At 35.5% G+C, this 14,606-nt stretch overlaps 1 protein-coding gene across 4 annotated transcripts in view; it reads right to left on the reverse strand.

The window, feature by feature from the left end:
- Grf (nuclear receptor GRF) overlaps positions 1–14,606 on the reverse strand; it is a 131,691-nt gene that overhangs the window by 31,302 nt on the left and 85,783 nt on the right. Inside the window, exon 2 of one of the 4 annotated variants that reach the window (XM_038015593.2) lies at positions 3,783–3,918. The exons of 2 other annotated variants lie outside the window; for them this stretch is intronic. In XM_038015593.2, coding sequence (XP_037871521.1) covers positions 3,783–3,918 — 136 coding nt within the window. 4 annotated transcript variants of the gene reach the window in all.

The raw sequence follows: 14,606 nt of genomic DNA on the forward strand, positions 1-14,606 counted from the left end.
TAAACTAACTAAAAATTTAACGATTCTAAAGAAGTTTCTCTTCAATATAAACTTTTTACTCACAAAATTTCATTTTACCCCATTTGGGGTAATTTACCCCGGTTCCCCGACCGCTGGTATAAATTATATTGTGGAAACTTGAATTGCATACGTCTCATTCACGAGCCACTTTGCATTATGTGATAGCTAGGATTCATAGATAACTTGAGACTTTCGATTAGTAGAGTACGCTTTATTGTACAACAGCAATTATATATCCAAAATTAAAGAACATTAAACACAAAAGTGTAATAATAGGCGGTCTCACGGCTAAAATCTATTCCAGACAGCCATCAAGCGGACAAGATCCATCTAAGGAAAGATATTAATCGCGATGTAATTAATGTGTTATCGTTAGAATTATTAATAAATAATGATAATGACTATAATGCAAGGTATATTTGTGCTAATTATGTTTATTTTTAGGTATTTACATATTATACCTACACTTGTAGAATCTAATTTCGGCGTACTACTAGTAAAATGAGCAAATTTCTATGCTTGTGGTACATACAAATTCTCATTATGTCTCAAATAAAAAAAAAAACAAGTAGTTTATGAATTTCTATCATTTTGTTGACGATAAGTGAATATAATAGTTGAAGGTTTCTGTCGTAGGCACAAGTTTATTGACTCACGGTAGGTAGGTATGACTTGTCCTTCATAGAACGGACATTGCTTTGATCACTTACGCCCACACCACCGCCCAAATGATATTTGTGGTTGCTTTGGCATTTAAATGAAACTCCCTAGGTTCTGAATTTAAATAAAATAAAGTGAAAATAAAATTGTGTGAAATAATTTTAGGATTCGTTTTTTAATGTTAACATGAGACTGACTACCTTTCTTATGAGCTTCTAAATAATCTCATGTAGACTATAAAAGTTGTTAAAAAATATACGAAATTCAGAAACTTTAAAATTAAATCACAGAGGTAAACGAACTTCTTATTATCTTAACAGCTAGCCTTACGAAGGTAATGACAAAACCTTCATGGTCTATTATAATACCTAATTACCTGCGAGATTACTTTGTACTGTTGTTTAATTTTCAACATTATTTATTACGTTGGGATAAACATGTTGTTAGGCACGGCATACCATTTCAAAACTTAAAATATGTTTACGGATCTTTAAACAGATGTATGTACGGGTGAATTAGAATTTTTAATCAATCTATTATACAGTAAGCGTGAGAAAACCTGTTGTTATAACATGCATTATAGATAAAATGACATGCATATTTTTTTTGTAAAATACGCACATGCTTGGGCTACCATTGATAGAGTTAGTCTAGTCCAGTAGTAACTTCCAGTCAAGTCAATATTTTAAAGTGATTGAAATATTTTGGTTCTGTAAAAAATTTAGACATACGTTTCTGTTATCGCCGTCATTTTAATATAATTTAATAATTGAAGGGCACTGATAATCGCTTAACGCTTGGGGGCCCGTGAATTAGTTTGCCCATTAAAATGGATCATAAGCACAATTATAACAACGTATATAACTAACTAGGTATAGTTTTATACAATGTTAGTCGAAAATAAGAAAAAAAAAACGGGAAAAAATTGGTTTTTTATTTTATTTTTGACTCTTTTTAATTCTTGTGTGTCGTTCGTACCTAAATATTTTGGTTATTTGTGTCGATAATGGACACACGTTAGAAAATATATTTCCTAAAAATTGGCACGGACATACCCATACCGGGCGTCCTGCCTGTTATGCAGAGATCGTTGACAATTAGTCTTTGGAATCATTATTGAATCAATGAACTTTAATTTGTGTATGGTTTGACCGTGAATATTCTTATACAGAGTACAATGTTTCGGCTCGGGTTTTGGGCCTCTCTCGTGGCCTCCGATGCACCTTGACATTCAAGCTGCGCGTGCGCACAAAGCCAAAACGTTCCATTTTTAACTCTAGAACTTCCGATCTGTATGATTTCCTGTTTTGATACAGATATGCATGGTGTATTTAAATATCAACATAGCTTTATATCTTTGAAATCTATTGCTACTAATTCCACAACCCATGTCTTAATACGTAAATAGCCAACATTTTGTTTTACTACACATAAAAAAATTAATTTCGTTCATGCAAAAAATAAGATTTGAAACTTAAAAATTATGATATATTATTAAAATCCAAAACATGTACATAAACAAATTAATTGATAAGTAAATTTCTATAAGAACATTGTATGCAATAGTTGACAAAAGCCATAGTCATTCGAATGAGCGAACAATGATGTTTTTGACGGACAAACTATTATCGTTTAAGCCGACGTCCTCCCACCACAATGCTATGAAAGGAAGCAGTGACATTCTGTACATTTTCGCTTTCACCGTATTGGAAAGTGAGCGTAAAAAACGAATTTCGGCAACAGTGATGGCGAGGGAGCAACGACCCCGACCATAGACCATAGATTAAAGACAAAGGGAGGCGTTTCGATGAAAGTAAAAGTTTGCTTGTCATTATGGTTGGATTTCTCATTCAATAAAATATATATAAATGTATAGTATGTTTTGTGTTAATATCAGATATTACAATCAGTTTTATAAGCAAATGTGTGGTTATTTAAACGAATTGTTGTGTGATTTATTCTGATTTAATAAAAATAAAATTATGTTGAATGAAATCGCAACCCTAGCTTTGATCACGACTGCGATCCACGAGACGATTTGGGAATGTCACGGTTACTGCTCGATGTTATTATTGGCTTTGTTTTGCAATCTGTACACTGTCAATGGATATTGCAAAAAATAGTTCTTAACGGTTTTCTCTCGACAATTAAAGTCGTAGTAGCTATTACTAGCACTCTCACTTACAATAAAAATAAAAGCTTTTATCATATTATGTTTTAAGATTATTTTTATTCTAACATGAATATATGACCTTACGGTTCTGATAAGGCATATAAAATAAAACAGACTCAGAGAATAATTTCCGTGTATACTTAGAGGCAACCTTCCCTCGAGCTCATCTTTCTATTGATATTTTTCTAATTCATGATTTGTTTATTTTTAACATTATATTATTTTCATAACAAAAATACTATACAAAATTTAAACACGTTATATTGATCGTATTAACTCAAATTTCGAAAACAACTAATAACTAAATGAAGTAATAGATTTTTTTTTTAAATCAAACCGAGTCGCGGATTTTTTGTGGGATAGCTGTTTAATAAATGGAGGAAAAAATTTGGACATATTTTCTCTCTATTTCTAAGAAAAAATTCTATTTTTTCTTCTTCTGTAGATTAAAATTAACTTAAATATTACGTATATTGTATAATATGTTCTGTTTATTATTAAATTGATAGAACAGTGAGTTGTTATGAAATTTTTTTTTGAGGTGAGGTGGTATAATTAGAAGAAACATACAAAGTTTAAAAAAGGACTAAATTTCATTTCATATCATTCATATATTTTTATACGTAAATATTTTTTAACAACAAATTAAATTATTAGAGAATTCGAAAAAATCCTTATATGCTGTTCGTTATTCAGAGAAAACGTAGCTCGTAGCTCGTATGCTACGGTTGTAGAGCTACGCGTTGTACAGTAAATTCAACATTGACTGTGAACTTGTGCCATTTGTTTTTTTTTCAGTCAATTTTTTTCAAACATAGTCACAAAAACATTAAGTAAAAATATTCTTAAATTAAATAGCATGATAGAAATTTTTTTTTAGGAATTTATTTGATGCTGATGACATGGGAAAAATTAAGTTAATATTTACCCATTGTGGAGGTCATCGTTTGCAGTTGTTGTGCTTGCGCAGAGGCGTCGTGCGCCTCGTCAGGCCCCAGCTTGTCACCCGCCGACAGCTTGTCTACTGGCGAACCACGCACATCACACGAAGATTCACCTTGTCCCTGATGCACCGATCACCTTTTTAATTTACGTCTTCGAAAATTTTTAGAAACACCAACTCTCAGCATAGTTTTTTTACGACAATCACTGAACAGTTGTCAGCATGCAGAGTCCGGGGCACTTCCTGCGGAACGAAGCGGCAAGGGTTGCGCGGGCGCTATCAGTCTCGTCGTTCGGTTATGAGCGCGCACCGAACCTCTCGATTCGGCAAAATCACGATAACGACTGCGCGCGAATGTCGTCATGTCGAAATTCGAAACACTTTCACCTAAATATTCCGCCTCCGTTTCGGCGGACGCGGGCGTCGCTCTCGGCGCTCACGCACACACCGCTGACTTCGTTAGTGCTCAATTACGTACGCTGTAAAAATTGCGTCAGTATTTTTCGTAGTCGACCTTACGCTCGACGAGTGCACTGCCGAAATATATTTATCTCTGTCTGGTCCTTATTCACCGTTACAAGAAATATTTTTTATTTCGTTTTTTTTTTATCTGGCCGGTTCGTCGAGGACACGCGTGTGAGTGTGCGGATTTCGATAGCGGGGTCGTTGAACTGCCGAAAAGGGATTCGGTCGAGTGTTGAGTTAGTCGGCGTTGAGTAGTGACTAGGATGGGCTACGATAATATAGATGGGAGTGCTAGCGCAACGCGTCGGTGCTAGCGTGTGTGGTCTAATACCGAGCGGTAATCGTCGCCAGCGCAAAACTAGGTCAGCCGCACGCGCACGCGCTGTTCTTCATGATCGCACACTGAATGCTCCACACAGTATCCGACTTCAATTAAAAGTAACTCTAACAAAATTCAAAATATTTCACAAGGATGATCACATATACTGGCCAAAATTGTATTAAAATTGGTTGTTGAAATGACTTAGCGTAACCAAACTTTTTGGTTTTCTAACCTTCATAGCGAATCACCGTTTGTAATTAAGTTATTAATAAAAGGAAATATCGCGTATGAAACGTTATTCAACAACGAATCCGTCCGATATGTTCGACATACGGCGTTTTTGTATAAAAGGTTAGCCAGGCCGATGGCACACTTCGGTGTTGGATTACATTAAAACGGAGTTCGTTAGCATCGGTCGCTATTCAAATCTATCTAGATTGTGCTTCTGAATCATAGTTGAACAATAGACGTCCATACAATGTTACTTCAATGGAATTTTCACAGTAACATTTGTTTGCAAAACGACAATCTCCATTTACTGTCGATAAGCTACTTCGACATTCTACTATGTATTTACTGCCCTATATAGGAATAACAAAGAATTCACACAAAACCATGCTTGCTTTGTTAAGAATTTTTTTAGTTGTATAATTAAAGTACTCGCGTATTTTTTTTTTTTAAATTACTCTCATTTCAAAAGATCAAAAAGTAAAAATATCAAAAATATCATTAAAAATGAAACATTTAAACCGACATCTTCTATGGATCTGTCATTAAGAACCAATTACGTAAGTCTCGTAAATGAGTTTGAGGATGACAAGCGATGATCCAAGGTGTCGGACGATCTGCGCCCGGTCAGGTAGCGCGCCGGTAAAATTAGCCTGGAATAACTGAAACTGGGTTAACTATTTTTCCTGAAGGAAACACGACCACTCATAAGACTGACGCAACGTGCAATGGTCCGTCTAACTATGAATAATGGGTGAAAGCGAACCCGAACCGTATAACCCAATTTTGGGAGAAAAAAACAGGAAGTCCGTGCAGCATCTAAAAAAAGATTTCGTTCTTGGAACCGCGCAGCTCGCGTCTTATTAGCATAAGTAGGTTTAAACTGTTTAAACTTTAACGCGACTATCTTTAGGGTCATTTTTATAAGGCAGATATTATTTTCTTTGTTCTCGACAAACTATAACAAATGAGTCTGCGTTTCTCCAAACGTAATACGATTCTATCTTGTGATCGAATGAGGACATTATGAGTTTTTGTCACTAAGTTGGCAAGTGTTCTGGAGTAACACTAAAACCCATGTGACGGTATAACAAATACGTCGTTATTAATGTAAGTTATAAAAATGGTAATAAGTACGTATTCATTATTCTGTTAAATGATTTGAATAGTTTGATATTGTGTTTACGAAGGATTTCCATAATGAAGAAATAGCAAAATTAAAAAAATATGAATATGAAATAAAATAAAATTTTCATTGCTTTTGTAGGCAAATGAGGATACAACTCACTCGATAGTGAGTAATTACCATCGTTCATGAACGTTAGTAAATACTTCTTACTTTACAAAGTAAAAGGGCTTACAAGCCCATAATTATGGTAGGTATTTAGGTAGGTATTGCTTATTTTCACCGCGAAACCGTCACAGCTTTTGTTTTAAGAGTGGGACAGCCGTAGTACAATTGAAACTTCGTCCTCATGTTGAATGATGGCGTTGAGGTTGTGACGTCCATACTCCGGTACACGCATAAAACCTGGTTGATCATAAATTTGTCTCTCAACCAGTAGTAATAAAACAATTACGTTTACAATGGACAACAGAACTGTGTCAGGCGAATGCCTTGCCCAAATTCGATTGAATAAATATTTGTTTAGTGATATCATTGAAGCATCGTCACTCACAGGGCTCAAGATATCTGAGACGCGTTCAGATTATAAGTTATCAATAAAAAGATGTTATTTCTTGACTATTTGTACATAGTTTGACAGTTTTTTTAGTATTTACCAAGCTATTCGATTGTATCGCTGTATTGCTTCGAAGTCACAGCTGTTTTTCACATAAGCTGTTCCACTTCAAGTTGAATGACCTGACTGACTGAACTGTCGATAATCTTTCATGATTTTCTGTTTAGACCAATTAATCGTAGGTCAACGTTTGATAAGGTCATATAGTGATTATATTCAATTAGAAAATTAAAATTTGAACATGAATTTCAATCGATATCTAAAATCAAATGTTTTCCTTTATCTAATATAAATAATATCATAATCATTATAAATAATTATTCATAGAATTTTGACTATTGAAAATCAACTGAAGAATTTCTGTAGCGAAAACGCATGGTAGTAAGAGAGAAAAAGTACACCTTAAGTTATATTTGCGTCACACAGCCAGACCAATACATCTATCATCTGACCGATTAGGGCGACGTATTATATGATAGATGTGTTTTGTGAACTTGGCTTATTCGGAGGCGGTTGGTGACAATCCAATTTTCCATCGCTCAGAACGATAAAAGTGTTAATGACCTCTCGGAAATCTCGTAAACACCTCGTCAAATAATCCCTCGTAACAAGTTTATACTGTGATTTCACTGTCTCAATACCACTTTTAATTGTTTTCGACCGTGAAAGACCTCATAATGAATTTAAAAGCGGGCCAAGTTTTTAATAAGCTACATTGTCTCGGTTGGGTTTTCTTTGAAATAAATGTGATTCAGTGATTTTTGTTTTTGCAAAAATAGTCACGTGAGTGGGAATCTGATCTAAGTCGATATAATAAACAAGATTTAATATCACTTTGAGTTTAAATTCCCTATGTATACTTCTTTTGATTTTGAACAGACCGGGTCGTCTTATTTTATATATATTTTAATTTTAATGAATAGTACCGACATGACAACGTGATTTCTTACTTACTTCTTCTTTTTTCTTTTCTTACTTACTATTCTTAGGATATGGAGTTAACTCCCTGTTGTTTTACAGATACGGCTGTATTCCGCTGTATTCAAAATAAACAAATGTTTTAATGATGATACAATATTATGTATGAAATTAAAAGGATTTTAGTACCTCTCATATTCTAAAGATCATAATAACTGAAATATTTTTTTGGAGAAAAAGCATGTTACGAAGAGTCGAATGGGTTGCTTTAAGTATAGTTCAAGGTAGTAACCCGGTAGGTCTGGTCGATAACGTACAATCCAAAGTAATTTAGGCTGCTGCGAAAACAAATGTTTTTGTATAGACTAGTGAGCAAGCTTACAGCCGACCTATTCCTAAATGCTTGCTGAAGTCCATATATGCCTTAACGTAAATGCAACCACTCAGCTTGATACATAAGCTGCAAATTATAAAGGTTGTTCCACCCTTCAAACTGCAACAACTTAAAACGTGCATAGCAATACTTAATACAACACTAGTCGATTACACATTACCATCGCTATTGTCTCGTGAAATTTGGTGTTGTGTGATTAATAATAAGGTCGCACCTGCCAAAACTATAGGAATGTTTCTATTGATGTCATCAAAGTAACTGTAAAACTGATGTTATCGAAGACCCTTTGTAAAATGAATATAGTTAACTGCATGACGAAGTCGTCGCTATCAAACTAAGTTTATTTATATTTCAAATATTTTTCTTCAAACAAGTATTTGGTGAAGGCTTTACCAGCAGAGCGGTTGGTTAATGCCCAATTTAATATGACAAATACTCTTACATTATAATTATGTATCGTACGTATGATGAAAAATAAATTAAGTCGGCTAATTTGCGTCTTTATAGCTAATAAATTATTTTTGGCGGGAATTGTGATTGTATTAAGATTTAATTACCCACTATAACGCGTTCTCTGTTTGATTTAAAATGAAACGTTGACAATTTCTAATTCTGCTTTGGCATTTGTTGAACACTTATTATTTTCTTTACTGTAATGGTGTTGTTATAAATGAGTCGTCTATTATCAAAGGTGGCAATCTGTGCATTTGGACAAAAAAAATTTATTGATATGTCAATACAGATTGATTTGAATATAATCGTCTCCTTCAAAGAATACGGTTCAAAACCTGCATTAAATAAAGGTTAATAGTTAACCTGTTATTTATCTAAGATGTCGTTCCGAAGAGTTTTGTGACTGCCAATGGAATACAAAGTCAAAAATTCGTTTTTCTGATTTACCAATCATTGTTCAAAAGTCAGATTGCCGGCTTTGATAATAGTCGACTCAAATGACGTATTAATAATAAATATTCTGACAATTACATTTTTGTTATATTTAATATTTTTTTTTTTTTTTTTTTTTCCGGGCCGAGGGCCGAACCTCCTACGAGGTCCCCGCGCCTAGGGGGCGCGCGGGGTATGTGAGACTCAACGATCTGCAGGTGTTGAGAGCAGACCGCGGGCCCAAGGAATTTAAGGCCCACCCACTAAACGACTCCCCTGCACTCTTACACCCGGCGTCCGATCTCCGTCCGGGGTCAAAACCCGGTCAGAGTAGGGGGGTTCCCGCGGTCAACACTACAACCAGACACGCGGCGCCACCCCGAGGACGCCCGACCGACGGGTCGTCGAGGCGATAGTCGACGACCAAATATTTAATATAACTCAACACGTGGTTGACGAAAGCCGTCTAATTATATTTTAAATTGTCTAAGCCGTTTAAACAAATTGAGTAATTCGGGTCTGGCTTAGTCGTTACGATATTGCTTTTTAGCTAATATATTCTGTTGACTTAGCTTCCAAAGCCAGGAAATAAATACATAGATTGTAAGAGTTCACTTAATTCTGTATTGCTTTATCTGTAACTCCACTTGTACAATCATTAGATATATGCTCACTACAGAATGTACATCGCTTTTTCTGTCGTTTTTTCAAAGTACCGCCTTTTTTATTATGTCACGTCTACACTACTGCCATTGCTCCCGCCAACAGTGTTGCTGGTTGGCAATCCGAAAATTGTCTTAATTTTGAACATGATAAATTTTATTTTAATTATTTTACAACAAACCTTACAATTCTAATACCGGAAGTGGCAGTCAAGAATACAATTAAACGGTTTTAACGGTCCCCTCCTGGCTGAGCCTTTGCTCGCCCACCTGTCCTGGTGAAACTGAAAAGGCCTCCGGGCCACCAGTAAGCCTTCAATCATAAAAAAAAAGTTTTAACGGTCAGCTTGTGTGAATCCATACCATGTTCGTTACATAATAAGTAACGCTGCGACCGACCGCACCGTACCCGCGCGCTCACCATCACGAGGCCTCGTCGGCGCCTAGTTTCACAACAGCTCAGCCACCGCAGCCGTTTTCACTTTTTCGCTGTCAAGACCGAACGCTAACGATAAACAAACTAACATTTTGGCCGTCACTGCCAATAAACAAATTAAACGCTACATGTCTAAACTACCAAACTTGTGCCGTTCAATTTCGAAACGTAAACGAAAGGCTCAGAGTTCAAATTGCATAAACGCCACTGTATCACCTACGATAGAATTTGGCGGGTACATCGCTCTGTTACGAACAAAACAGAAGGCCTTCCTATCCAAAACGCTAGAAACGGAATATGAGCCTTAACAAGCAGTTTTTAGCATTTAATTTTGTGAATAGAATGTTGTCACAAACATTGTTACGGTATCAAGAGGTTTGTAAAAATGCCGAGGCTGTTCATTGACCTTTTTAAGCACATAACACTGGCGAAACAAAAGACGAATTTTATTAAGATGTAAAGAAGAACCTTGATCTGCAATGCATTATTAACTGCAGTTGAGAAACAACAACGATGGTCCTAAAACCCAAATTGCAATAAAATAAAATTAAACGTGTAGAAGAAAATGCCTTCGAATTTTTGCTAGGTACACCATTAATGTCCACAGTTGAATGCGAATTATTTAAAAACAAATAATATTGTGTTACTAATAATAAAATGGGCAGGTTAAATATGTTTTCTATGTTTCAGTTTGTGTAACATTAAAACAACAACGAAATCGGTTTTTAGAATGTGGCCATTAATATTTTAAAGATGGGTCTAATAAGCACTGGTTGTGTAGTAGGAACATCTCTCTATCTCTCTCGCACGATCGCATTCCAAATGACAGTGACACGGTAAACCGTAACTTATATGTTTTTTTTATAAATGACAGCTACCCTCATTATCATATTTGAATGTTTTCCAAGTTTTTGATCTTCGAAAGACTGATAAAGATTATTTCTGCTATTGATAGCATAAGTTATATTTAAATAAATTTATGTAAAACAATCATTTTAAACAATAACAAGACAGTGAACAATTTACAAAGTTTCTACTTCAAAGTTTGTTAAAAAGGTACATTCACAGAGTAACTTGGATGTAGACCCGTTCATATATGTATGTAGGTAGAAAGCGCTCTATATTGTTATTGAAGCTGAAGTTGCAACAACATAAAAACAACAGTGGTTGCAAACGTTGTAATATACAGATTAAGATCGACCTCCAACTTTCAAACGTTCCTATGAATTCTCGATACGTACCGGATAATACAGATTAACAGTTAAGTACTCGACTGTACCGAAATAAAGCATTGTACGGCGATCTATAAGTGTTAGCCTGTCATAATAATAGTGAGACTGACATTGCCTCTCACCGGCTACGTAACAGACGTTATGTAAAAGGTCTTTACCCTTGTTTATTTGGGACAGCTCTATCAAAGAGATGTTTTAATTCACGAATGTTTAGCAGTCGACGGTTGGGTAATCGCGCACAGCGATCGGGATGAAATCTCCAAAAACAAAAAAACAAAAAACAAAAAAAAATGTTTTTGTGCAATAGCACGCAGCTTTTAGCGTCTCGTATGCGTTACAATTAACAGTTTGTTCTGAGTTTGCGAAAGTCTTTTGAAAATTCGTATTCGGGTGTGGTTTGTTGGTTTGTTTCTCGTTTGCAAATTGACCCCGAAGGTATATACTTTCGTGATCATATTTTATATATTAAGTAATATTTGTAAGCTTACTATTGTTTTTTTATAATGAGGTTGGGTTTTATTTTTAAATGATTTGTCGGTAACGTTAAACGGGGTTACGAGTGCTCACGATTGCAAATTACATTGTCAGTGACCGTGATGACAAGCGAATTTAAGTCGTTTACTTAAATCTTAAAGTTCATTTCAATTCATCAGTAATAAAACTTAATAATTATTCAATAGTACAAGGAAATTTTTGAATTTCCTAATTTTTTTTATATCATAATTATCATCATTATTTTTATTATCATTATTAATTTTGGATTGGAAACGTATTTCAGTTTTCAGATTTTCTTTCACAATTTTTCTGCGACCCTAAACAGAAATGTTTTAATTGTGGCAAATTAACTTTTATGTCTATCATATTTGGCGCTTGTGAAAGAGGTCTGTGGAATCGAAATGTAAGGTTGCCGTGATATGCCACTGTAGTGTTTTCAATGCTGTATCTAACGTGATGTTTCGCCTTAAAATTACATGCTGAATGCCTAATGTTTCGTAAGGGGCCACCAGTCGATGCATCCTTGCGTAATTTCTACCAAAAGCAATGTCAGCCGACGACTCTTATGTAACAGTAGCGATGGCTGGCGCATATTATTTTTTCTCTATATTTAAATGTAGAGATGGGCATTTGCAACAAATTCACTTGACTGTCATTATCAAAGCTGCTTAGTTCTTCAATACAAACTTCACGAACTTTAAAGAAATCACTCAACTTAGTTTTGTAAGAGAGCTTGCGGTACGTCGTGTAGGTGGGAGTTGGTGCCCACATTAAGACGTAAGCTCTCGTGCCAGACATAGACACAATTTATCTCAAAGCTTAAATTGTGTATATTCTATAGAAACGTGTCTATCTATAGCACTAACATTTACGCCCCTTTTTTTATTGCTTAGATGGGTGGACGATCTCACAGCCCACTTGGTGTTACTGGAGTCCATTGACATCTACGACGTAAATGCGCCACCCACCTTGAGATAAAAGTTCTAAGGTCTCAAGTATAGTTACAACGGCTGCCCCACCCTTCAAACCGAAACGCATTACTGCTTCACGGCAGAAATAACATGATATCGTGCGAAATCAATTACGAAATAAATAAGGTCCCGAATTGTATTGTCTTATAAATTTACATTTGACTCAGCATGCGTTGATTGCACAAGTTACGAAATAGCCCCGAGACCAAACGTTTAAGCGAATTTCCTCATACAAACTCTCGTTAACCCAGCTACCAGAAATATTACACGGCCTCAGAGTCAACGGATAGTGTGTGTTTTAGTTTCCATGTTTACAACTTGTTAATCTATTTCAGAGGATGTGTTGCAAGACCGTGTGTCGTTTGATCGATCGTTGTTTTATTTAGAAAATGTTTCTGTTTACACAGTAGTCCCTGTAAAATGTTTATTGTTCGTATTAAAACTGCACGTTTTAATGGTGACCCTAAAACAAGAGTATTAAAAAACTGCGTATACTGAAAAATCTGACGAGAATTATTTCGGAACGATGCGACGGATGCGGCCTGTGAATTACAGGGAAACGAAGATGGGTCAAGTAAATTAATATTCGTGTAAAAACTGGTGGTAATGCTTCAGCAGTCACTCGTAAAACGTTCCTTCATCGAAAATAAAAGTTGAGTACGACGACAAACGAAATGAGCATCTTGAAAGCTGTGAAATATTTCCGTTACGTCATTTATTTTTGTAATATTCAAATTTAAAATAATTAAATAAGAAGCCAAGCGACCAATTTACATTATGACTGCTGAGATTATTATAATGGCGTACCTCAAATGTAGTTTCAAAGCGTAGACCAATATACATATACTAGAGGTCCCGGAGTAGTCGAAATTCGACTATAATTAATTGAAATTGTATAATAAGTTTGTACACTATTATGATTTTATTTTATACTTCTATATTCACAAATTTCCCCAAGGCTACTCTATAAAAAATATTAATAAAGACAAACAATATTTAATCTATTCTCAATTTGACCACAGACGTCAAGAACAAAAGTTTGACAATAAATAGTATGCATGCGTGTGTGCGTCAAATACATGGTATTTAGTTTGTGTAATGTTTTCTTTATTGATTTAATGTTAAGATACATTATTTAAAAAAAAAATTAGCATTGTGCACTTCTTCTCTATATCCTGTATAAGTGTGGGAAATTTCATACTCCTCCGTACGCGCAATCTTCGTAAAAAGGGATACAAAGTTTTTGCTTCACGTATTAATATATAGATTAATAAGAAGCCAAGCGACCAATTTACATTATGACTGCTGAGATTATTATAATGGCGTACGTCAAATGAAGTTTCAAAGCGTAGACCAATATACATAATAATATATTTACGCGATAAACTATTCGATTTATATAGCTCGTGTATGCGAGTTGTATGAATCGGACCTGAGGGTGTTAAAGGTACTTATAAAAACACGCGAGCTAGTCACGCGAGCTTGCCACAGTAACACACTGCTAAAGAAACGCCGAGGAAAACGTCTTCCGGGGTGAACGGCCGCATTGCGTAAAGAACCAACCAGCGGTGGCGCAACATGTGCGCGCGCCCCTGTTTGCGATGCTCTTGCATACCGGCCAGTGCCATCTATCGACCGCGGTGCAATCCAAACTGAATATACCTGAAAACCTATTGTCTTTATTCATTTATGCGCTTAGCGTTTATAAGTTTATTGGTACAAAGCCCCTTTTAGTCCGTTGGAAACCTGCAAGAATGACGCAAAGCCCAATTGGACGTATCGTGTATCGCCTTCTAATGAACGGTTTCAAAAGTGTTATGTATGAAAAAACAAAAAAAACAGTATCAGTATTAAAATTCTGATTTCGTTGAGAATAAATAACACGTTTCGCTATAAATTTTTAAATGTGTGCATGCAAATTGCAATATGTGAGCGCGCAAAGCGTGAGTGACGAAATTATATTTTATTTAATTCCTAGGTCAAGGTTCGGCTACTCTTCGAAATGGGAAAATTGCCACATATCGGCGACCTTAACTCGCGGCGAGACCGCTGGTTTCGT

Source organism: Bombyx mori, chromosome 15 (genome assembly GCF_030269925.1).
Source record: "Bombyx mori chromosome 15, ASM3026992v2".
In the NCBI taxonomy this organism is placed as follows: domain Eukaryota; kingdom Metazoa; phylum Arthropoda; class Insecta; order Lepidoptera; family Bombycidae; genus Bombyx; species Bombyx mori.